General features: G+C 34.3%; 1 protein-coding gene across 4 annotated transcripts in view; it reads right to left on the reverse strand.

The window, feature by feature from the left end:
* Positions 1-26,866, reverse strand: part of LOC131668403 (protein white) — a 625,545-nt gene that overhangs the window by 156,499 nt on the left and 442,180 nt on the right. For all 4 annotated transcript variants that reach the window (XR_009302267.1, XM_058942531.1, XM_058942521.1 and 1 more), the window contains one exon: positions 21,492-21,623. Coding sequence is in view for 3 of the 4 variants with exons in the window: in XM_058942531.1 (XP_058798514.1) it covers positions 21,492-21,623 (132 nt within the window). In the remaining variant the exon portion in view is untranslated. The remainder of the gene's footprint in view (positions 1-21,491; positions 21,624-26,866) is intronic.

Here is a 26,866-nt window from a genome sequence, read left to right on the forward strand (position 1 = left end):
AAAAAGTCGAAAAGAAAATAAGCAAAAAAGAGAAAAATAAGAGCGGAAAAGCCAGATCTAAGAGAGAGAGAGAGAGAAAGAGAAGATTAATCAACAGAAAAATGGGAAGAACAGCTGAACAGACAGAAGCAGAAGACAGGGACGCAAGAGTTGCAGATACACCTACATACATACACATATACACAAAACATTCACACACACACGCACATACACACACAAAACACATACATTATCAATTACACAAACTAGACACGAGACATAATTGTAATGTAAGAAATGAAAATCAAATGTAACATATAAGTTGTAAATAAATAAACTGACTAAAAAAAAAAGAAATTTTCTCTTTCACAACTGTGCTATTGGATGTTCTATGGCAAAATGGACGAGCGGCGTTTTTTCGCGAAAGAAGATCGTTATTCTCTCTTTCTTCCGAAAATAAGTTAATTCATTAATCGCTATGTAAATTAGGAAATTAGCAACGCCCTCATTTTATCTCCTACCTCATCGTTATTTACTCTCTTTCGCTCTTCACTAAGTTGGTCAGAATTGATTGAGGAGAGAGATCTATCCCTTCTCTTATCTAATTTTCGATGCGGACCGAAATCATATGTTCTATCGATTCGCCTATTGGTCGTGAAGTCACTAGCGAATTTCGTAAAAAGTTAATATTTCGTCAGATAACTATGTAATTGTATATTACTGTGCTCCGTATTTTTGGAATATACATTATTTATTTCGCTATTTTCATCATCATGATTGGTCAATTTCTCTTTCGTAGCGCCTTGACAATCGAATTTGCGTTTGAATTACTATTCGTATTTTATTTCTAGTTCGCTTGTCATTATCTGTTTAGTAACCTATTTTTCGCATTCATTCGCATGTGCATACAATTAAATTTGAGCTGTGTCGATCAATTACATACGCGCGTATTTAGTTATCCTCCTTATCTCTTTCTATTTTACTCGCTCTCTCTTTCGTTATTGTATAGTCTGCTTGTCACTGCTCGCCAAAATAGCCGCCGCCACTCGTCCACGTGCGCTCCACTCTCGGTGCCGTTTCGGGTTCGCGTCATGAAGCGCTCGATCGTTGCTCTAACCGTACATGTCTAGTGTGTGTGTGTCAAAGTGAAACACGTGTTTCCCCCTTGGTGGCAGTGTGGCACTCATGGCGCCGTCATCATCTCGAGCAGCCTGCGACAGCTGATTGCCGTCTGCCCATCGTCGTCGTTCATAGTAGCGGTTCCGGGTGCTGGGCGACCCTGGACGCCCGAATACAGTGTATGTGCCATGTAAGTTCTCGATGCATTGGTTTTCCCGATTGTTTTCTCCGCTTTTTCCGCTGATTTTCAGCCAGTGCCGGTCTGTTTTCCGTGTGTGTTTGCTTGGTCATCTCGCAATTTATTCGTTTATTTCCTGATTTTCTACGAGTTTTCCAGAACTATTGATTCGTGTGATCGGTCGCGGGACGGCAAACTCGTCGGTTTTCACTTATGAGCGCGTGACATTCTCGTAATCGAGAAATATCTTCATTCATCGTTTGCGGTGGTGTGGGGTTCAAGTAATGTGCGTGCGCTCCTTAATTCACTCTCTTATTGGCTGCTTTTGGCATAGGTATGATTAATAAACTCACTAAGAATATTTCAACGGGTACGACTGAAAGTACTAGGAGATTTATTAGAAAAAGGATTTTGCTATGTCTACATTGACGAGATGATTATAGTCTCCAATACAATAGAAGAGCATGATGAAAGATTCACTAGTGTAGCGTAAGCTGTTCGGGCTTAAAATTAGAAATAAGTAAATCCAAATTTTTTCAAATAGAAGTTGAATTTCTAGGACATAGAATAAGCGAAGGAAGCATTAAAGTCTATCCAAAAGCATCGAAGAAATAAGTAGATTTTTGACTTCAATTATGGTTAAAAATGTTAGAGAATTTTTAGGATTAGCTACTTACTAGAGACGTTTGATAAAAAAATGTTCTGACTGTCAAACCATTCATCCAATTATTACAGAAATATATATTGCAACGGTAATCGATTACATATCAATTCGTTTGCGATTCGGCAACGATCGAGGCGCGCGAGCTAACTAATAGGAAAGAGAGAGAGAGGGGGCGCGCGTGGGAATTAGGAATAGTTTCGCCTAAGCCGGTGTCGAGCACACTTCAAGAGATTTTCTGAGCCAAAGTTTGTCGTGTAGAAAAAACCGCGTGTAAGATGCCAAGTGACAAACACCCCGAAAAGCAGCAGCAACTGCAACACCAACAGCAGCGACAGCAGCCAGCACTCAGCAGCTATATCGGCAACGGTGTCAGTGGCAGCAACTGCCTAAGTCGACGGCGATAGCAGCAGCATTGACGTCAGGAGTGACTGGGAGCACTGGTTTACAGAAAGACCAATAGCATTTTCTTCAAGACTGTTGAAATTGGCAAAAAAATGGTATAATACTACGATAGAAAAGCATTAGGAAGGATATTTACAGTAAAAACTTTCAAAAGTTATATTTATGGAAACAGTCGCAGGTATGACGACGAGCGGAATGGAGGTGCCCTACGGCTCACTCCTTAAGCATTACAAATATCATTCTAATGTAAAAGTAGGTGCGGTAGTTTACATAGTTTGTGGATATTTCTATCACACATCAGAAATAGTGACAAAAATAAATGCTGGCAGCTTAATTAAAACAATAAATAACTCTTTTGTCATATTTCAAGACCACACACACCTGGTACTAACCTCCCAGCTACCATATAGCACAATAACAGAACAAGCAGAAAAATTCATAGCACAAATAAAAACTGTAAGTAGAGAACAAATTAGACAAGAAATACTAAACAAAGTATGACATGAACAACAAGATTGAGATGGTCAAAGAATGGAAACAACTACTTTCGAAAATTATGATGAATTACATGCATTAAAATTAGATAATAACTTATTAAAAGAACTTTATAAAGAAATTGAGGAAAGGAAGGAATTCTTACTAGAATTGCTCACTGAAGAAAGACAAAATAAAACGAGTAAAATTTAAAAAATATATATGTAGAGAATATTGCAAAAAATAAACCAAAAATAAAAGAGTATCTAGATTAATTATGGGGAGAAATATATATAATATAGAAGTTTTACATATCTGCACAAATGAAAGAACAAAAACTAGTATAGCAATACTTGAAGTACCAGCCAATTTATACAAACACATAAGAGAAAACAAAAATAGAATTGTCATAGGCTATCAAAATTGCAGGGTTTTTGACATCATTAACACAATACCATGTCACAAATACTCTAGATTTGGACATAGTACAAATAAATGTAGAAACGATGCCACGTGTATGAAATATGCTAGCAAACACTCAGCAGATAAATACAGTTGTGACAGACCTAAGTGTCTGAATTGTACTTTTTAAAATATCAAATTTAGAAGTAATTATGATGTTACTCACTATGCGAATGACAGTCAAAACTATGAGATTCTTAAAAACAAAATTAAAAAATTTATAGAAATGACAGATTACCCAATTTAACCTGATTATCAAAGATTTTTTGATAAAGTAGAGCACAATAATTCACAACGCGAGGTAACGAATATGCGATTGAAAATTGACAGCAGTGCGACAATCGCCTCTTTATTTACATCAAGCTCAATAGGTAACAATAAAATAATCAAAAGGAAATAATGGAGTCCGACAACGTAATAATCACGAATGAAATAAATGCCAACAGTACAGCCACTTTAAATAAATGTTAAAAACAGAAAATAATGTAATACTTTGTGTAAGTATACGAAGCTTGAATGTTAATTACAATAAACTATTAACTCTCATTAATAGCTCAGAAAAAAACCCATTATTATAGTATGCACAAAATCATGGAATTTTGATTAACATCAGTTTTTTTAAAATAAATGGTTATGTTATGCATTATAATAATAGTGAAGTGAATAAATCAGATGGTGTTGTAGTATAAACAATGAAATTACAGAAACCACTGAAACCATCCGAATCAATAAGCTGAAAATTGTAAATACTACAATTAAGCTCGAAAATAAAAAAGAACTAGTATTATTAGCTATCTACAGATCACACAACATACACAAAACAGAATTTCTAGCAAGCATAAAAAATCTTTTGCTAATACATAAAAATAAGAAAAATTCTATATTAGTTGGCCATTTTAATTGTAACACACTAAGTCAAGAATTACTAGACCAAGAATATCTACAACTTTTACTAGAAAATGGTTACTGCCCAGGATACAACTCCATAACCCGACCTTCTATAAATGATAATAGTAAGGGCTCATGTATAAACCATTTTTTTATAAAACTGGAAAATTTTGAATACAATACTTACCTATTTAACATACCTTTTAATGATCATTATCCAATTTTAATGGCATTAAATTCTATTAAAAAAGATATGAAACACATTAATAACAATCCAAAAATAAATATTCATAAATTAATAAATTTTGCAAAACAATAATTTGGTCAAAAATAATAACTATAACAGATCCTAACCAAGCTATCACGAAACAAATAAGAACCATTCAATTATTTATAAATGCAGCAAATTACAGTACCAAAAATAATAATAGTAACCGAGAAATGCCTGGATAACTAAGGCAATCATTCATTCATGTAAAACAAAAGAAAAACTATGACATCTAGAAAAAGATTCCAATAACCGAGTAAAATAATAAAATTATAAGAAATATATTAAAACTTTATACCAAGTAATTAATAAAGCAAAAGAAAACTTGACAGAATAAAAATTAACCTCAATACCAACAACCCTCAAAATCTATGGACAATACTAAACAACAAATTAGAGAAAAACACTAAAAAAATCCTAATACATCGATTTAATTACTGCGAATAATATTAAAATTACAGACACAGAAAAAATAGCCGATAAAATGAACGAATACTTCTGCAACGTGGGAAAAGAGTTAAGTAATAAAATCAATACGCCCAACAACAAAAACATAGAAATGCAAGAGATGAATAACAAAACTATATTTTTGAAGACAACAAATTGCAACGATTGCCGAAAATCGTTTGGACTCGCGTGGGCTACTAAGCGTGGCTGAGCGTAACAGGCGCGATCGGTTTGGGTTAGAGAGAGAGAGGGCGCGTTAGGGGCAATGACCGGGAGGGGAGAGTTAGCTAGCCAGTATGACTGTGTCGTTCAGTCCGGCTACATCGTAGTTAACGAGTCAGAGGCAACGACGTGTTCTATTGTTTCTGAGTGAGATCCAGGGAGTTGTGTACATTGTTAGTGAGTGGTGAGGTGGGCGTGCACACTGCGCAAAGTGTGCATCAACAACTGTCAACAACAATCGGTACGGTGGAACGAGTGCACACACTGCACAACGTGTGTGGCTCCGACACCGGTAATAACAGCTGCGAGTGGAGTGCCGAGTGCGCACATTGCTTAACGTGTGCGACCTCGGCAGCAGCGAGCTCAACCTCGGCAGCTTCAGCGGCGACGCAACAACATCAGCGGAGCAGCAGTCGCAGAGGCAGTTCATCGTCAGTTAATTTAATCGGATACGGTTGGCCACCGTATCCTCGTAGATTTAGCGGTAGGTGCACAGCATTTTTTAATCGCGTCTAGCGTGCGATCCCGCGCAGCGTGCGCGGTGGATTTATAGTCAGCGAGCGTGCGAATAGTCCGCGACGTCTGCGAGATATACTCTCTCTCTCCCCGTTCGAATTACTGTGTCGGAATAGCGCGCGAAAGCCTCTCGGCAAATCCCTCCCTTATATACGTTTTAAGTAAATAAATTGGTTAGAGATCAATACGAAACAGTCTCATTATTTCGTCTTCCCTTTGTTCGATATCGGTGTTATTGTTTACGTTCGATTCGAACGCGCCGGTAGTACAGCACGAATCACGAAAGCAACAGGAGAAGCTGCCCGCCAACCGAGTTGTCAGCAGTGGCCGACGGAGCGCTGTGAAGCAAGCGTACCAGCGCCCCTTGCGGAGAGATCGCGAACCCAGGTTAGATCGGTAAGAGAAATCGGCGCAGGCGCACACCGGGACAAGGTGAGCAAGTGTGCTAGAAGCATACAGTTAACAGTGCACCGTCTGGCTGTATTAAGGATTATTATTACCCGGGGTTTGCGGCTAGGCGGCAGCCTGTTACAAAATATATATGAAATACAAGAAATAATCCATAAAATAAAAAACAAAAAAGGTGGTATTGACGGAATAAACTCAAAAGTACTTAAAACTTTAACAAGTTTCATCTCAGCACCCCTGGTTTACATAATAATCACTAGCATACACAAAGAAAAATGGCGAGATGCACTTAAAGAAGCGGAGATTCATAAATTCATAATTCCCATTCATAAAGCCAAAGAAAAACATTTACCAACAAATTACAGGCCTATATCACTTAGTATATCGAACTTAGCTAAAGTTTTTGAAAACCTAATACACAAACGAATAACTAGTTTTGTAAATGATTGCAAGCTAATTTTTAACAAACAATATGGTTTCCAGAAAAATAAAAGTATAAAAGATGCACTCTACCACATAACGAATATATGTATACAATCAACTTCCTTGACTTAGTAAAAAATTTTGATACAGTAGATCACACCATACTGCTAAATAAATTATACTGCTACGGAATATGAGGAAAAGCTTATAATCTTGTTAAAAGTTACCTATCCAACAGAAAAGAAATTGTGAAATTAAATAATCGTATTGGTACATCTGAAACAATATACATGGGAGTACCACAAGGAACGAACCTAGGTCCCGTGCTTTTTCTACTCTACATAAATGATATTCTTTTGAATATATCTGAAAATTCTATCCTATTTTTTGCAGATGATACAGCAGCTATCGCATCTTGTAGGAGTTGTATAGAAGTTGAAAGAAAGATGAATAATCAATTACAAAAACGAAGTGACTGGTTAGCCATTAAATAGACCATCATTAAACATTGATAAAACAGCTTATCTTCAATTTGGAAATAACAATAACATCACACACAAAAACTTGAATATTTCTATTCAAGGTAAAACAATTCACAGACAAGACTACATAAAGTACCTAGGTGTAACTTTTGATAGCAATATGAGATGGGACCTTCACTTACAAAATTCATACAAAAGAACCAAGTATTTAACTTTTATTTTTTACAAATTATCGAAAATAATAAGCATGGAAGTGCTCAGGATGATTTATTACTCCCTATTCCACAGCATTACATTTTACGGAGTTATTGCACGGGGAGGAGCTTATTCTGGTAGAATTAAATGACTACAAAACTTACAAAATAGATTACTTAAAATAGTTAATAAAAATAAATTCATCATTGAAAAACAACCTCTTGACATAGGAAAAACTTTCTTATTAGAATCACTACTGTACCATTACAATGAACTTTCTATAACATACAACAATAAAAACAAGAATGCAAGAAACAACAGCCTAAAAATACCAAGAAGATTGAGACAAATCAGTATTAAAAACAGTTATATTAGGGCTATTACACTATTTAACAAACTACCTAAAGAACTTATATCGATAGACAATTTACATACTAGGAAAACAAACCTCAAATTATGGATACGAAAAAACCCATAAAACTTGTTACACCGAGTAAGAAAACTATGAAAGATAAATACAATTGCAAGAAATTTCTTATATCATTGGAAAAATGGTAACATGGAATTAAGTATCCGACATCGGAAGTTCATGAGGATACAATTTTACCAACCAACATATTATTATATATTAGAACATACATATATGCTCAAGATAATATTAGCCTAAATAATAATAGATCACACTCTAGAATGACCATTTACAATTATAAAAAAATGCTAAACAGACCAACTGAAGAAATGAAAAACGTAATTAAGCTAACTAACAAATTCACTGAATCACATAATATAACAACTAATAAAACTATACTAGATATAAACAATGACGACTCCTATAAACCTTACATTAAGGGTTTTAAACTAATGACTTATTTAAAAGCATTACTCTTAGAGCCGGAATCATAAACTGATGAAAACATTACAAAATATAATCCTATAGAAACGTTTTTTGATATAATAGATCAAATGGCTGAAGTTAATAACATTAAAGCAGTAAGAAACAAAGTTGAATCAGCCCTAGGCAAGGAAATAGAGCAAGCAAATTGCATTAGAATGACTTACGGTGACATCCATTATCTAGGCAATAATAAAGCTATTCTTTACTCCTGCAGAAGAGTACAAGGTACCTAAATTTATACTAATTCTGTTTACGTACTAAAATTTCAACCTAAGCGTAAAGATACAATAGTTGTTGATAATATAGTCTTTAGATCAAACTATAAGTGTTACTCTTCTCAACAACATCAAAGCATGTTTCCCCATTATAGGGTCATATGTATAGTAGGACTTACTTACATGCCCGGCCAAACTTAATCATATAGAGGAAATCTGCTACGCAAGTGACAGAAAAGCAATTTACAGCAATATAACTACAGCCAGAACAATGCTCATTCGATTTTGGTGATAAGTGTATAATATTACGAAGTACATAAACTGAATTATAATAGTTTGCTTGACTTGATATCAAATTGATTATCAAATTTCAAGCGGACTATACAAATATATTTTTTTGTTTCATTACTTTTATGTTATTTTATTAGTTTTAAGTATAAGTATGTCCAGACCGGCAAACAGGAATACTATTTCCTCTGCTGGATTACACAATTTATTAGTTGTGTAAGGTATGTATATTTATTGCGACTATGTAATTAATGTATATATACTCTGATGATAAATAAAATATAATAAAATAAATTTACAATTGTGAGCGACCATAAACCATTTTGTTTTACAGATCAGTAGACAATAATACAAGAGTACAGAAGTGGAAATTAAAATTATTAGATTTTGATTACAATATTATATATAAATCTAAATAAAATTAACAGTAACGTAGATGCACTATCATGAAATCAAATAGAGAAAGGTATAATAAGAGTTTTGACCAGAGCTCAGAAAGCAAGGGAAGTTGAAAAACAAACGAATACAGGAAAACCATACTATAATATAAAAGTTAAAAATATCAAACAATCAATAATAAAAAAATTTAATTCAGCAAAAGAAATAATAACAATAATGACCTCATACAAAAAAAAAGACAAAATTACTTTTACAAAAATACGAATTGAATCCAGAAAAGACAATATTATATTTTTTATCGATAGATTACACAATTCACGTGATAAGAAAATTGGTTGACTGAAATCTAATAAAACGAATAATTAATAAAAATTTAAGATCGAATGAAATAGAAGTCACAACATTCAACTTTAAAAATCTTGCGAAATTATAGAACAAAGAAATCATGGGATCCCACGTGGGTATTTCCAACCGTGAAGCTTATGTAAAATTTATAAAATAATTTATTAAAAAATATAAATAAAGAAACTTTTCGTCGGCACGTGAGAGCCTGAGACAGCACGCAAATCGCGGATGCCAGAAAGAAAAGAAAAATAAAATGATTAAGAGAGAGAGAGAGAGAGAAAAGAAGCGGTGACCTGATTGCCGATGTTGAAGAAGCTTGTAGGCAGATACTCGATGCTCCTTGACAACTCCTTTGAAAATTCAGCAGGACCGGCAGCAATAAATAATTGAAAAGGGTGCAGCTTTTTGCACAACAACAAGATTGCACAGATAGACTGGCATACAAAGAAGGCTCCCAACTCCGATCTTGGGAATTCGTGCTGTTGATGGCAAGCTCTCTCTCTCTCCTAATGAGCGGCGTTGACTACTGACTAATTACTAACCGCTAAAATCTAATCGCTCTCTTTATACCTTCTTATTATACCTTCTCCCACCACTCACTTCCCTAATTTAAGGCGCGCTACACTGCCAAACTCGGCTAATGCAGCGCCTATAGTCCGGCATTCTTAAGACGCACTCTCTCTCTCTCTCTCTCTCTCTCTCTCTCTCTCTCTCTCTCTAGCCGGCTCGCACTATAATAGGGCGCTCTCTATCTCTCCCTTTCTTGCTCGGGTACTAATGCTGAAAAACAAAGGCAGGCATCAGGCACTGAAGAATGAGAATGTGTCTGATACCAGCCGTGAGCCCTCGCCAAGGTCAAAGAGAAGGAAGGGATACACGATGTAAACTATGACTAACTTACACCGTTACATAATAATTCATTGAGATTATCACATTATCACTACACTTTATCACTACGATAATAAACAAAAAATTATTTTATAAAATCAATCAGCAAAGTCAGATACAAGAACACACAATTAAATAAGTTTAAAAAGATACTGATATGACGTAGGCAATATTGTATAGCAATCGAATATTATGATATGGTCCTAAATGAATATATTTACTGGAAATTACAACGATAGCACTGACAAATAACTAAAAGAATGGATTAAGAACAATATTTGGTATGATATTTACAACATATACGTGCATATAACTGTATACTTATGTTAATATATAAAGTGGTGATATACTGTGCATAAACATAAATTTTCCTATCAATAGTTTCATTATTCAGTTATTATTAGTATTAAATATTACTTTTTCTATGATTAATTTTATGTGCTTATCCACTATACAAAGCCTTTATTTTAAAGGAATAAGGTTGCTTTTGCAACTTATTGTACATTTGATTTGAAATAAATAAATACATAGGCTACCTAAAAAATGTTGAATTTTCCATACAAAATATTAAATTTTCAATACATTATATTGAAAATTCAATACCAAGTATTAAATTTCAATACCAAATATTAAATTTTCAATACAAAGTAAAATTTTTCGTTTGTAAAAATTATTCTCTTTAGAATTATATTATGTTTAAAGTAAATTTAATGATAATTGTTGACCGTAATTGAGTTACAAATGTTATAGTAGCGAATTGAAATATTTACAAACTGAAATTATTATAACTTCTATACCGATTTTGCAACACTTTGTACTGAATTTTCAATATTTTGTATTGATTTTTCAATACTGTATTGAAAAAAAGTTTTAATACAAAGTATTGAATTTACAATTGTAGCTTTTTTACAGTGTACTGCATGTACTGACGCTTAATGGCCTGTCATAAAAGACGGGACGAGTATGAGTTTCCTCAATTTGAGCACTATTATTTTCCGCACGGGGCGTTAGAAAACGCAATTAGCATGGGGATGAAATATGGAAAAATCTATAGGATTTCTCAAAGAAATATTATTAAGAAATATTTCTTAAGAAATAATTATTCATTTAGTAACTACTAATTTAAAAGTTTTTTATATTTTTTTACGAACGAAGGAGGGCACCAGCCGAAACTTCCTTTCCTTCTCTTCCTGCTCATATAAACTTACTACACTCGAACTTCCCGCACTTGTGTGAAAAAATAGTGTACGTAACTTGTGCGCGAAGCATGTGATATCCCGCACACTTCACGTAATGTACTAATTTATTAAAAAAACCTCTAATCTCAAAAATGCTAATTACTCATACTCGTACTTTCTATTGTTGGCAACTGTCCGAACTTCCCGAATCTTGTGTGAAAAAATAGTGTACTACACGGGTGCGGGAAGTAGGCGATCATGCACACGCGTTATCTCGCTTCGCTCGGTCAGTAACGCGCGTGCATGATCGCCTACTTCCCGCACTTGTATCGTAATGTACTAAAGTATACATCATATGAGTATATGAGAGTGTATATGAGAGAGCTTCAGTATGCATAGCGTGCGTTAGCTCAGTCGTAGTCATCAAACGCTAACTACCAGTAGTGCTTGGCACGTATAGTATGTTAGCCTTTCTTACTTTAATATAAAACTGCATTTATTTAAACTATTCACTATTTATTCAAGTAAACAAACCTCTACAGATTTTCTTAATGATAATAAAGCTGTACTTGATTTTAAAGCTAAAACTCTTTGATAATTTCATCACTTGTTAATTTCATTACTTCTTCTAAACGTTCAAGATAAAATATTGAATTTTTAGAAAAATGTATTGTTAATAATAATTTATCTAAAGGAATTGCTTTTTTTCAATACTTTATTAATCAATTCAAGTCAAATTTTTTTTATCATAACTATAAAACAAAAAAAATTTATTAATTGATCTATTAGTTCTACTCAACTTTCCTTAGATACTGATAAGCCAGAAAAACGATTTAAGATCGGCTGAAAAAACAAGTTCCTGTAAATATAGGAAATTCCATATTTGATTCATCTATCAAATGTAAGTTAGATAAACCTGAAAAGCTATATATTCTTTCAAATCGTGATTTTCCACATCGATTTATTGATTTACCTTTGTTTCCTAATAATGAACCTAGATATCCGAAAAAAAATCAAACACAAATTCTTAATTATGATGAAAATAATTCTGAGGAATCTCATAACAGAGTTCAAAGTATACCTAAAGCTCTTGTACTAAGCAAGAAAATCTCCACTGACAAGAAATCGATCAAATGACATTGACAGTGGCAACGATTTTGATAATGATTTTATACATAAGAGTATTTCGGATGATTCGAGAAAATTTTTTGATAACCATCTAAACAATTTGATTAAAATTAAAGGATTCCTTAACATGAGATCAGATAATTCAGACAATGTAGTTTATTGTATTAGTACCAATGGTGAACGTTGCAATGAAGGTGCTTGGAAATTGATTGAACATGATTTTGAGTAAATAAATTTTAAATATTGGAAAAGTATCAAAAGACAAGAATTCAAAGAACTATTATCAAATTGGCTTATGAATTCATGATAAAAATTCCGAATCCATGAGCATTATCAAAAATCATATTGTAGACATTTCATACGTATTACGCGATTGACTCGTTGGTTTAAATCAAAATAATTGTTGTATGGTGAAAGGTAACAATATAAAAAATGTAGATTCACGTTAAGTTGAAACCTTTGTAACGGAGAATTCCGACCGTACCCGTCTGAGTTGCTTTCGACCGTCCGCACAAATTATTTATTCGGGGATTCGGGAAGCAAAAGACGTTCCCACGACTGAATAACGCGTCGAGCATAAACACATTAAACGCACAGATTCGAAGTCGGGATGAGGAGTGATACAGCGGCGAATAAACACAACAGCGGATTAACACACTAGTCATTTAATTGTCAACAATCGATTACAATACGGCGACCTCGGACTTATACACTACGAGCGGCATAATAACAAACGCGAACGCGAAGGTGAATTGGTGGCTGGTCAGCCGGCCGACTCCCTCGTGAAAACTAAATATTATAACAAATTCCCGACAAACACTTTTCGCCGATAGACTACCAACGGGTAGCCAGCAGGTCTGCCGTGCTACCAGCCATAAACTGGCGCTCAAACATGTAAGAGAGAGAGAGACAAGAGAAAAACACGGCACCGACCTCGACCTTCAGCCTCTCCGACGGCTAGAACGCTCTGCACCGTGACGTCACTGGTGTGCTCCTCGCTGACCGTCTCGCTGGTATTTTCCTTTTTTGTCGTCGCTATCTTCCTCCTTCTCGTCCTCTCGTTCGTTGATTGTTGTTGCTGTTGTCTCTGCCGCCTCTTTGTCGCTCGGTACTTCAGCACGTCCGGACTGCCCGCGCGCGCACCCGCGCACCTCGCCGGTCACCCACACGCATCGGTGCCGGGTATACTTCGGGACACGGCTGGGCGCGACCCAGCTTTACGCTTCAATACTCGTCCGCGCACCGGGCGTGTCTCCGAAACGAACGATCGTCGACGAGGTCGCGAGGCCAACTTGGAAATACCGTAACCTTTCGGTTTTATCCGCGCGTGCGACTTCTTCTGCTTATAGCTTAGCAGAGACTGTCCGAATTTTCCGCGGTGATCCGCAATTCGAACGCTCTCTCTCTCTCTCTCTCTCTCTCTCTCTTCTTCTGCGCCATCTGCATCGCTCCAGTCGTCAGCTTAGCCAGCGTTCAGCACCTCGTAAACAAAAGGTCCAAGCATGAGTGTGTGTACTAAACGCACACACTCTCAGCCTGGCGCGGCGCACGGACATTTGCGAGAGCCAAACGGACGAGATCGGCCTAGCCGAGATTCTCCGTTACACCTTTTTAAACATTGTATTTCGAAACACGACAATAAAAATTTTGATTTGTACTAATGCACTTGCATCCGTTCTTTCCGAACTTCAAGATGATATGTTTTATGAATTACATAAATCTTCAATAAGTGAACACCGAAAAGTTTCCAAAACTTTTTATAGAATTTGTCACATTTATTACTAGGAAAATTTAAGAGAAGGCATACAACGAAGAATTCATCAATACTTAGAATGCCAATTAAAAAAGCTTTCTTGATTACAAATAAAATAACCCATGATAATTGCTAACACTTATGTTACAGTTTTGGAATAAATTGTCATTGACAATGTAGGTCTTGTAACGAAAACTCCTGATGAAAACGAATATACACAAAGACAAACATTATGAAACCCATTTAAATCACTTACTAGAACGCATTGTTTTGGTCGATACTGACAGAATGTAGAGAATCCAATCTTATCTTCTGGAAACTATTCTTTAAATAGTGAGTATACTTCTTTAAGACTATGGAGTAATAATCTTTTTCTAATATTTTCTCGTTTCTCATTAGTATTTACATTTTTACAGTCTTTCATCCCAGGGCAGATTCGACTGATATCATCTTGCAAAAAAAATGATATTATATTTTCTATTATCTTATCAGTTACGATATGTTTTCTTGTTCGCATCGGCGGATAGGATAGAAGTCCTTCGTTTGCGTGAAGTTTTTTAGCGGTTGAAGCAATATAAAGAGAGCACCCTATTTCTTTTTGAATTTTACGTATACTCTATGAAAGTGGAAGAATTGTTAAAATGTGAATTTTTTAAAACCGCGTAGTATCTTTTTTATACTTTTCTTTCAATTCATCGATAAAATTAGAATCTAACACACTGGTATCTTTATTTTCATGCTTTTGATCATTATTTGTATGTTCCCTTAGAATCGCAGCTTTCAAATAATCAACGAGAGCATTAATTTTGTCTTCAACTATACGAGGATTTTTCAGATCAATCAAATTTATATTATTTAAATGTAATTTATCATTCAATTCATTTAATGCTTTTAGTACATAATCACGTTGATTATTTCCTTCAAGCTTGAATTCATCGTCTATATTAAAATTGTACTTCTCTAAAAATACCATTTCTGTTTCCATGTACTCCACCTCATGATCATTTCCATGATGCAATGCGACATCTTTAATTGAACTTTGCAAACTACCTTCCAATTTTCGATTAGCTATTACTTTATAACATTTTCTTTTACAAGTTGGACACAAAATATCTCCTTTTTCTAGTTACGAGCGGAATTCTACATAAATACAGTTTGGAGGTGGCTTAAAACAACCTTTACAACTATTGTTATGAAGTTGAAAAATGTTTTTACATACAGAATAATTAAAACTCATAATTACGCTATTTGAATCGTAACACGAAAACACGCAAACAACTTCAAAATCGCAGTTTTTCAAAATGTAGCTTCTTCCAGATGCAACTGCTACGTGGCACAGGCAAATGGTGAATGCATACTGACTCAGCTTAGAGATAGACAAATAATCGCAGTTTCAGGTCAAAGTCTACTAAATCTAGAATATTTTATAGCTATTCCCTTCGCTCCTTGTTGACCCCTTCGCTGTGACTCAGGTAGTCTAGCAAAGTAAAAGTAAGCCTCACATTTAGCATTAATAAAGACTTCTAGAAGCTATTACAAATTGGTGTTTATAATTTCTACCATATATAATTTTGAAGCTAATCCGTTCACTGATTGTTGATCCCTTCGCTGTAACTCAGGTAGTCGAGCAAAGAAAGTAAAAGTAAGCCTCACATTTAGCATTAATAAAGACTTCTAGAAGCTATTACAAATTGGTGTTTATAATTTCTACCATATATAATTTTGAAGCTAATCCGTTCACTGATTGTTGATCCCTTCGCTGTAACTCAGGTAGTCGAGCAAAGAAAGTAAAATTAAGCCTCACATTTAGCATAAATTCTTTTTCGTAAGAAATTCAAAGACTTTTAAAGACTTCTAGAAGCTATTACAAATTGGTGTTTATATTTTCTACCATATATTTTTGCATATACGTCATTCTCACACCCGTTCAAACGCACAGAGCAAATATTTCATTCAATGTTGTTTCAGATTGTATAAAATAATAGTTCATTTATATTACTTATATTACTTTATATTACGTTATATTAAGTAAATAAGTCATTAAATTTTATTTAAATTTAATTACTTATTTAATTAATTATTTTATATATTATTTAAATAAATACATATAAACTGTTAGAATATGAAATTATTTATTCCTTAAAGAAGGCAATTGCAGCAAGCAACATTGGAACCACACGAATAGCAGACGGCCGAGCGGCTAGCGCACGGTTCGTTACATTTTAGTGCTATCTTAATCCTAATAGCGGGCACTCGATTTTCTCAACGGTTTCTTATATGTAAAAAATGACAAGGAACACGATGGTGCAAAAATTAAAAAAAAAATATCGTTTTTTGAGATATCGTCGATTTTTTGAAAAAATTGTTTATAACAATGGCATAAATAAATGATTTGGTATTTTATTATTTATATTTTAAAAGTGAAACTCGTTCCGCGTCTTTTAAAAAAAGAATCATGTCCATATATTTATTAGTCTTCGAGAAATCGAATTAATAAAAAAAGTCCAATATTTTTTGAACAGTTGATAAGTCGGCCCCTTATCAATATTTTGATCTAAAACTCTGCACAGATGTTGACCTCTGTATAGATAATAAGTTTACCAACTTTGAATAAAATTGGTGATTTGAAGTTTTAAACTGTTTGAAATAGCCAAGAATTGCCCTATAGTTATATTTAATTCTTTTGACTTTGATATAGAGTAATAAATCCATAGGAGGTTGAAGGTCACCAAAACTATTAAAGTATATAACTTCATCACCTTTCTTTTTATATGCTACCCAGTGCGTACCTGGTCCATTTTTATCGTCTAAATTGATAACAGCTGATTCTTGATAGTGAGGTTCGTCAGATGGTAAACCGTTATGCATGAAAACACCTCGAAAATTTGCAATTTTTAGTATTTTAGCATATTTTTTTATATCTAAATCATTCAGAGCGGGTTTAGGCAAAACTATTTCAAAGTTTTTTTTTTTTAAACCTTATCCGCTCACATGTGGTTTGAGATGTAGACCATAACCTTTATTATGAGGCTTCAAATAAAGACCTTTACCTATAGCAATAGCCTCCATAGTTTTGTTATGTCTTTGAGCCTCTTTCAGCTCATTTTGAGCAGCTTTAGCGCTGTTCACAGTTTTCGCTGTTGAAGCAGCTCCTCCAGCTAGAGCTCCAGTGGCGCTTAAACCAGCAAATAATGGAAGTAAAAAAGGAAGCGCTCCACCAACTTCACTGGGAATAGGTAAAATACGTGGTATATTTATTTTCCTTCTACCACAAGCCTTTTTCACAGCTTCTTTGGCTCCTGTTAAAGCCGAACGAATAACTACAAGAGCTCGATTGTTAGGCACACTACTTTTTGAGGCTGCCTTAATAATTTTATTCAATGTAACTGGTGGCTTTTTGATTTTTCTACATTTCTTTCGTGCTTGGCGTTTTTTGAATCCTCTACCTCGTTTCTTACTACCTTTCTTCATATCAACACCCTTGTAACGGCGGTTCAAAAAAAAAAAAAGAGAGAATAAGGAAAAAAAATACCGACCACACATTTAGCTCGTAAATTAAGATGAAAAACTGCGTGCGGATGAATAAAAACGATTTTTCCTGTGAACGGCAGTTTTCGGCTCGTGCATCTGGCGACTTTCGGGTACTGGAGATTATCAGGGCGATTTTACGATCACGTCATCCGGAGTAGTCAGATTGCGCGCATGTTTAGAAAGAAGAGATCTGTAGCGCACATGTGCATCCTGCCAACAGTACTATTATTTTATTTTAAATAATTTATTTTCATTTTTGCTAATTTCTTTTAAATTAAAGGAAACAGATTTGCTTGCAGGTCTCTCGAAAAATTGCGAAATTTGTCTTCCCGTATTTATTGGTTCATTTTCTTTACGAGTTTCGTATATATAATTGTTGGGTGCGCTCAACTTTGCGTTAGACAATTTAAGAATGGCTTGAATGAAAGTTATTAATTATGTTTGTTGCAATTAACTCTGATTTTTTCAGCATTTCTCAAAACTTTTTAATAATCAATTAATAGTTAAAACTATTAATATCCTAATTGTTCTTAGATAAATGTAATTCTTAACTTTTGTTCTATCATTTAGTTTTATTATAGATTAAGAAACATTTTTGTAAAATTAGAGTACCACACACACAATTAATTTTAAATAAAATTAGTTTAAATAGATAAAGGCCAGAATAGTACATAGAGGGCCATCTATGCGAAGAGGGCCCAAAACACTAAAATGAAGCCATAACCGCACACTCCGCCCCCGGCCAATTAGGATTCGAACCTTGCTTACGCTGAGATACTCCCCAAATTTTCCAACCAATTAAGTTAAGAAAATTTCAGTTCTTCCTGCCCAAAAATGACAAAGATTTTCGAGTGGGAGTCTCTTGTAAAAAAGTATAAAAGAGATCTTTTCACGAAAATTCAGGCATTATTATTTTTTTCGAAATTCAGTTCGTTCAAAGTTAGCAGTTCAGATTTAGTTCATTCAATTCTATTTTGAATTCGTTAGCTATTCTTCAAAGTTCGTCCAGACCCAGTTAATCTTTTAGTGTGTGTGTGGGAAAACCATTATAAAAGTGAGTAAGAAAAATTAAATAAAAATTTTTACGTTCTAAATACTCTCGTTTAACTTCTCTCTCCTTACTCTTCCTAGTTTCGCGTACGGGATTTTCTTTCTTAGATAGTTACACTCGATTGCCAAGCGTGTGGTCGAGTGCATATTAGATAGGCTCCCTTTACGTTATTTTATTGCCAAGAGTGTGGTAAAATATCGCGAAGTATTGCTATATTACCTAGCGTGTGGTACAGCAAAGCTTCGATCCTCCGTCACCGAAAAAAGGAATTTCCCGCGATAGTGGTAACGCACGTCCCGGTTATTGTCCGCAAGGATAGACCAAAAAGTGCCCCTGAGAATTGTTTCGTCAACCGACGTCACACCCATGCCAAGCTGACTTTTAACTTTCATAATGTTGACTACAGTGAAGGCAGCTGCTTTCTCACCAAAACTGCTATCTTTAGCTAGCACTCTTTCCCAAGCTTTTTTTAGCTAGAATTTTGTCAGCTTTATTTCTTGTTGCAATATCCTCCAGATTTTGTGCATAAGCGATATCGTGTTCTTTACAAGCAATGTCCAGTGGATTTTTACCAGGATCTCCACGTGCCAATCCTTTGTTCAATTTTGTCCAGGAACACAATACTGATATCCAGGTAAGTGAGCTTCAATAGGCAAGTTATTTATAATCTTGTTCACTAGATCACCAACAGTCTTTCTTTTATAGTACGTGATCATACTTCTTCGAAAGACAGCATGTTAATGAAATAAAAAATATATAAGCAGTCTTTTTATACCTAACAAACTCATTTATTGAGGTGTCGATGACGAGTAAACAACATAGATTTCAAAGAACAGCCTCTTAAGGTTCAAGTCATTCATTTCGATGGAGTGGTAGAGACGGAAAAACAAGAAAAAAGACATGGTGAACTATTGTCTAATACGAGGGCGGTCCGATAAGTACTTAGCCTCATCGCCCGATGGCGCCACTGTAGCAAAAGAAATATTCTATCACGTAGTACAACCTTCTCGATGGTTACTGTCAAGATTTCAGCCGGATCGGAGTTGTAGTTTATTTTTGAGAGCGTGTGAAAGCAAGTGTGTCCGTTGATTTTTGAAAAATGGAAAAAGAGCAGTATCGGTCGGTGATTCGATTATTGTTTTTGGAAGGGAAATCGAGCAGCGAAATCAAAAAGGGCTTGGATGCTGGGTACGGTGACTCTTCTCCTTCGATGGCGACCGTCAAAAATTGGTTTAACGAGTTTCAACGTGGTCGCACGTCGATTTTTGAAGAGCCACGTCCAGGTGCTCCGAAAACGGCTACCACGGAGGATAACGTGACAAAAATTCACGATGTCGTATTGGCAGATCGACGATTGAAGGTGCGCGAGATAGCTAAGATCGTAGGCATCTCAAAAGACCGCGTGGGTCATGTCCTGCATGAAATTTTGGGCATGAGAAAGCTGTCGGCGCAATGGGTGCCGCGTTTGCTCACTCCGGACAATAAGCGCAACTGTGAGACAACTTCAGAGCAATGTCTGACGCTGTTTAAGCGCAATCCGAAGGAGTTTCTGCGTCGTTTCGTGACAGTCGACGAAACATGGATCCACTGGTATACACCAGAGACCAAGGAACAGTCGAAACAGTGGACTTTACCCGGCGAAAGTGCTCTGAAGAAGGCGAAGACTGCCCCATCGGCTGGAAGAGTGATGGCCACCGTTTTCTGGGATTCACAAGGTGTTATCTACATCAACTACCTGGAGGGAGGCAAAACGGTCACAGGGCTGTACTATGCCGAATTATTGGATCGATTCGACATCGAATTGCAGAAAAAACGGCTCCATTTGGCGAAGAAAAAAGTGCTCTTCCACCATGACAACGCACCGTCTCACACCTTCGCCGTCGCCATGGCCAAATTGGTCGAATTTGGCTACGAACTGCTGCCCCATCCACCGTATTCTCCAGATTTAGCCCCGTGCGACTACTTTTTGTTTCCAAACTTGAAAAAGTCACTCGCCGGGCAGAAATTTGAGTCGAATGAGGAGGTAATCGCTGCCACGGAAGCCTACTTTTCAGACCTCGAGGAAACGTATTTTTCAGACAGGTTAAAGAATTTGGAGCATCGCTGGGCCAAGTGTATCGAACTAAAAGGAGACTATGTTGAAAAATAAAACGCCACTTTTCCAAAATTTTCGTTTTTCTTTTGTAGGCTAAGTACTTATCGGACCACCCTCGTAGAGATAGAAATATCACTCTAAGCGATTAACTACTAGAAAAATAAAGTTGTCAATAGAGACAAAAGGTAAGATAACGAAGGGAGGCACGAAAGGAAGTCCAACCATATGAAGTAGAAATTAACGGAAATAGAAATTTGTTAAATAAATATTGACTTTTCTTATTAATCTAAATTTTATCTATATCCAATTATCCATTCAGATCTATTTCTCTCATCTTTTTGTAATTTGATTGTTTATAATTTAATAATTATTACAATTATGATTGTCCAATTACTTTCCATGTTATAAATAAAAAAATCACGATTTTTTGAATTCGAGCGTTAAGAAACTATTCTATAGAAAACATAACACAACTCATGTATAAAGTATTTTCCTTTCAGTATTACAGTTTTTAGATAAACATTTGGAAAAATTCATTTATTGCTAATTTTTTATGCTTGTACTATGGAATAAATATAAATAATATGTTCTTACGTACGTTGATAACAGCGAATACGTTTTGAAAGGTCATATTTGTGAGGAAAATAAAGAGAACTCCATTGATGTTCATAACTCCATCCTCATTAAGTTTTTGATTCATATAAATGATACCTATCAATATTGATACCATCTGGAAAAAATTTGTTTAGTTAAAATAGCTTATGAAAACTAGAAAAATCAAAATATCGTTATTTATTTTCATTTTTCAATTCATTAAATAACATTTTTTTTCACAACATAATACTTATAATGAGGATATTGATATGAAGTTGAAAAAATTAAAACTATGAACAAATTTTTATTCTTTTCTATGACATTTTCTAACCTATCGCTTTTAAATTGGAACATTTAGTTTTTCGCCCTATAACAACAAACTGTTACTATACAACATCTTCCTTTTTCATCCGATTTGTCACTTAGTGACTTTTTGTTATTTCCAAACCTGAAGAATGGCTTGACGGACAACGTGTTATGTTATACTGTGATGTCATTACCAAAACGAATGTCTATTTTGAGTAGCTTCAAGAATTGAATTTTGCAAACGATTCAAGAATTTGAAAAACTGAAAAAAATATATAAAGCTAAAAAGAAATTATGTTAAAAAGTAAAAATAAATGTAACAGTCCTATATATGAGCTCTTCTCTTGTTTTCATTGGTTTTCCGCAACCCGCTAAACTCGTTAATCTACTTACATCAATTCGTATATTAAACGGCGCCACTTTAAATATTATATGATTGTATTAGTGCTAGGGTCAAATTTCATGACCATATAAGGAGCGTGACGTCATTCTACTTATAGATATAGATATAATAGTTTTTGTTGTTGAATTTAAACTCGTTAATTAAGAGTAATTTCAATGTAACAAAATATTTTTTATATAGATTTTAGAACATAGATTAAGATTATAATATTTCCAATTACTTTAACTATTAAATCACATTAAATTTTAATGTCCAAATTTAATTTGTTTATTATGTCCTAAATGTTAATTATTATAATAAAGCGGATACTCTGAACTCAAGATAACTATCTTAGAAACATGAGTAAAAATTCGTTTCATTGATAACAGCTTAGTTATTACTGTTATCAATAATTAAACAATTAATAATTTATTTAAACAAATAATTGTATATAAGTTGAAAGGGTTAATTTTGTATATAACAATGACATCTTTATAATTTAATAATTTTACTTAACTGATTTATTATTTGCATTATAAGATTTTGAAAAAATACGAAAATTGATTATAATTCAAATGTTATTAATTAATTTAAGTAGTTCTTTTTTGGAATTACTTCTACAAGCGATAAACTATTGATATATGTAAAATTTTATAATTATTTTATTGTAAATATGCGCTATTATATTAACTAACTTTATTAGTTAATAACTTTTGACTATACTTTTTACGATAAGTGTAAATTATACTTAAATAATCCATATCTACTTCTGTCAATTTTACATGTTTTAGAATTTCGTTATTGTTGTCTATTCTCTTGCAAACAAAAGAAAATGATTTTGCACATTTGCGTAAACAGCTCGAAGAGGGCTGTCCTGCGAAAATAAGCGGAAAAATTTGTGTATAAATACGCTGACTTTTGCACAGACTAGCATTCTCTCCTATCCTTGCAAAGTGAGCTCATGAGATTAAATAAACTTGGTTTATACCTAAGATCTTTCTCTCAAGTGATTAACTAAGCAATTCTTTCCTTTCCTTTACTAATTTACGCTCGACTCATAGATCATTTTGCGCTATGAGAAACTTGGACTGAATTACATCCTTTTACAGGAGAGACTTAAGATCTGCTTATGGAATACTTCGTACCATAAGAAACTAGGGTAAAGTCTATGTTTCCTTAAGTCCAGTCCTAACAATTATAGATATTTCATTTATAATTTTACTTTAAATTTAATATTCATATGGGCCATTCTAATACTTTTCGAAAAAACCGTGCGCACTCATGTCACCGATTTTGACGCCAATTTTTTTACGTACTCTACATATAAAAATAAGACAACTTGAATTTTTTCAGATTTTTTGGCCCAATCTGGGGTCCCTAGAATTTATAGAAGCCCCAAAATTGAGCAAAAATTTAACGAAAAATGGTCATTTTCAGAGTGTCACAGGATCGCAAGTTTTTAAGTTTCAGAATCGCGCGATAGCTCATTCTCTTAGTCTTTCTGAGCAGTTTTCAATGGTTTATTTATAAATTAGTTTATCGAATCTAAAAGCTTCACAACAGCCAATAATGTAAAGCATACTTTATTCGAAATTTGCTGATATTTGAAACCCTGTAGAATCGTCAATTTTTGATATTTTTTTACGTATAAAAGCTCAATTTGTTTGTCTTGTTAAGACTAAAAAATTAAGCTGTCGCGCGTTTTTTTACGTTGAAAATTGACGAAAATACGTCCAGTCAAAGTAGATCAAAGGTACGACAAATGACGATTTTAGCCAAATTCAGCCTCCTATAACTTTTTTGTCTCAACTTCAAATTGGCTGAAAATTTGACAGGATCTTTCCGAAACCTCCCCAAACAAAATTATATGAGTTTGGTTTTGTGTATCGGCCGTTTAATAATAGATCTATGCTATCATTTTCAGCCGTTTTATCGAATTCATGAAATCACGCATTAAACTATTCAATTGGGTATTGGTCGCAATTTATCTTTGACTTACCTATATTTTTAAGCTTCTGCACACGACGCAATTCAAACGTCCAATTCAATACTCATACGGCCTGCGTGCTAACAGTCTATATGTATTTATTTAAATAATATATAAATGTATTAATTAAGTAAATGAACTATTTTTTATACAATCTGATATAATATTGAAATTAAACATTTGCTCTCTGCATTGAGCGGGCTTGAGACCGACGCATATTTAGGATGCGGCCGCATTAAAAATGTTTTTTTTATCGGACCTACACCATAATACTCTTAATAAGTTATTTACAAGTAATTTTACAAAAAAAAACCCTTTAAATTATGCGTCTTATTTCAAATTCAGAAGAGTATGAAGTTTTTCTTACTTTAATTTCCGTTGTATTGTCATCACTAACTGGAATGAATGCATGCAGTGATTGTCTTCCTTGTATAGTAAGAGCATCTTTTAATTGACTATACATGCTACTTTCAAAAATTTCATATTCTTCTTGACTACAGTAAAACAACGTTATTTTAGGCATAGCTTGCTTCACCCATTTGTAAAATTCTGCAGAATTACTTATGATTTTACCGAGCAAGCTTTCTTGTCGAGCTAATCTTTTTATACCTCCACCAATTCCATCACACGGACTTTTACCATGACAACTTGCAAAAAAATGCCACTCTGCTCTAATAGAATAAATTCTGTAATGTCGAACTAAGTTTAGAAAATTCATTCTATTTTTATATTGGCTTCCGGCACCATCACTAACATAAATAATTTTTTTTACAGTATTTTGAAATGTATTTTTGATACAACTTATTTTTGTATACAACGGAAATTAAAGTAAAAAAAAAACTTCATACTCTTCTGAATTTGAAATAAGACGCATAATTTAAAGGGTTTTTTTTTGTAAAATTACTTGTAAATAACTTATTAAGAGTATTATGGTGTAGGTCCGATAAAAAAAACATTTTTAATGCGGCCGCATCCTAAATATGCGTCGGTCTCAAGCCCGCTCAATGCAGAGAGCAAATGTTTAATTTCAATATTATATCAGATTGTATAAAAAATAGTTCATTTACTTAATTAATACATTTATATATTATTTAAATAAATACATATAGACTGTTAGCACGCAGGCCGTATGAGTATTGAATTGGACGTTTGAATTGCGTCGTGTGCAGAAGCTTAAAAATATAGGTAAGTCAAAGATAAATTGCGACCAATACCCAATTGAATAGTTTAATGCGTGATTTCATGAATTCGATAAAACGGCTGAAAATGATAGCATAGATCTATTATTAAACGGCCGATACACAAAACCAAACTCATATAATTTTGTTTGGGGAGGTTTCGGAAAGATCCTGTCAAATTTTCAGCCAATTTGAAGTTGAGACAAAAAAGTTATAGGAGGCTAAATTTGGCTAAAATCGTCATTTGTCGTACCTTTGATCTACTTTGACTGGACGTATTTTCGTCAATTTTCAACGTAAAAAAACGCGCGACAGCTTAATTTTTTAGTCTTAACAAGACGAACAAATTGAGCTTTTATACGTAAAAAAATATCAAAAATTGACGATTCTACAGGGTTTCAAATATCAGCAAATTTCGAATAAAGTATGCTTTACATTATTGGCTGTTGTGAAGCTTTTAGATTCGATAAACTAATTTATAAATAAACCATTGAAAACTGCCATTGAACCATTGAAAGACTAAGAGAATGAGCTATTGCGCGATTCTGAAACTTAAAAACTTGCGATCCTGTGACACTCTGAAAATGACCATTTTTCGTTAAATTTTTGCTCAATTTTGGGGCTTCTATAAATTCTAGAGACCCCAGATTGGGCCAAAAAATCTGAAAAAATTCAAGTTGTCTTATTTTTATATGTAGAGTACGTAAAAAAATTGGCGTCAAAATCGGTGACATGAGTGCGCACGATTTTTTCGAAAAGTATTAGAATGGCCCATATATATTTTCAAAGTTAAATGAATTCTTACTCATTAACGCGACAGCCCACGAGAGTACAAACAATATTATAAATAATAGTTGATATTAACATTACATACTCATGATATCGGCCGTCGGTATACCTCGTGATAGCTGATCGTTTCGGACTTGCTTCACCCTCTCAGCAGAGGGGACAAAGAGTAAGGTACGGAAAACTAAAGCTTTGTCCTGAGATTAATTAGCCAACGAGGGTGGACACGCTCAAGAGGAGAGTCGGAGGGTCAATCCCCTAGGGCTGGGGTGGGGGGGTCATTCGGACCCCATAAATATCCTATCATCTGAACGTATATTTTCACGTAGAATTCAAACCTGCGACGGAAAATGAGGGTTCTCATTTAAAAAGTAAGATTGACCGTGGGGGGGTGGGGTGGGGGTCATTTGGACCCCACACATATTACATGATTTAAACGTAAAATTTTCCGCTCTATTCGAATCTGGCATAAAAAATAGGGGTTTCCATTTAAAAAAAAAGTTGATCTTGAAATAACCTTAAAAACCAAGTTCAAGGTCAAATTTGAGGTTATAATAAGTAGACACCCCCTCCTCCCAAACCATACAACTTTCGTTTAAAATATTTTTCGGTTACCTTGCCAAGTTTTGAGATATCTTACTGGATAAGTTAAAATGGGACACCCTGTATGAACAATTATTCGTATTCCTAGTCAAATTTCCTAGTTCTATTTCGCTTTATTTCGAATTTACATGTATCTT

This window comes from Phymastichus coffea, unplaced genomic scaffold, assembly GCF_024137745.1.
Source record: "Phymastichus coffea isolate CEN01 unplaced genomic scaffold, Cenicafe_Pcof_1.1 PCOF00006, whole genome shotgun sequence".
Lineage (NCBI taxonomy): Eukaryota > Metazoa > Arthropoda > Insecta > Hymenoptera > Eulophidae > Phymastichus > Phymastichus coffea.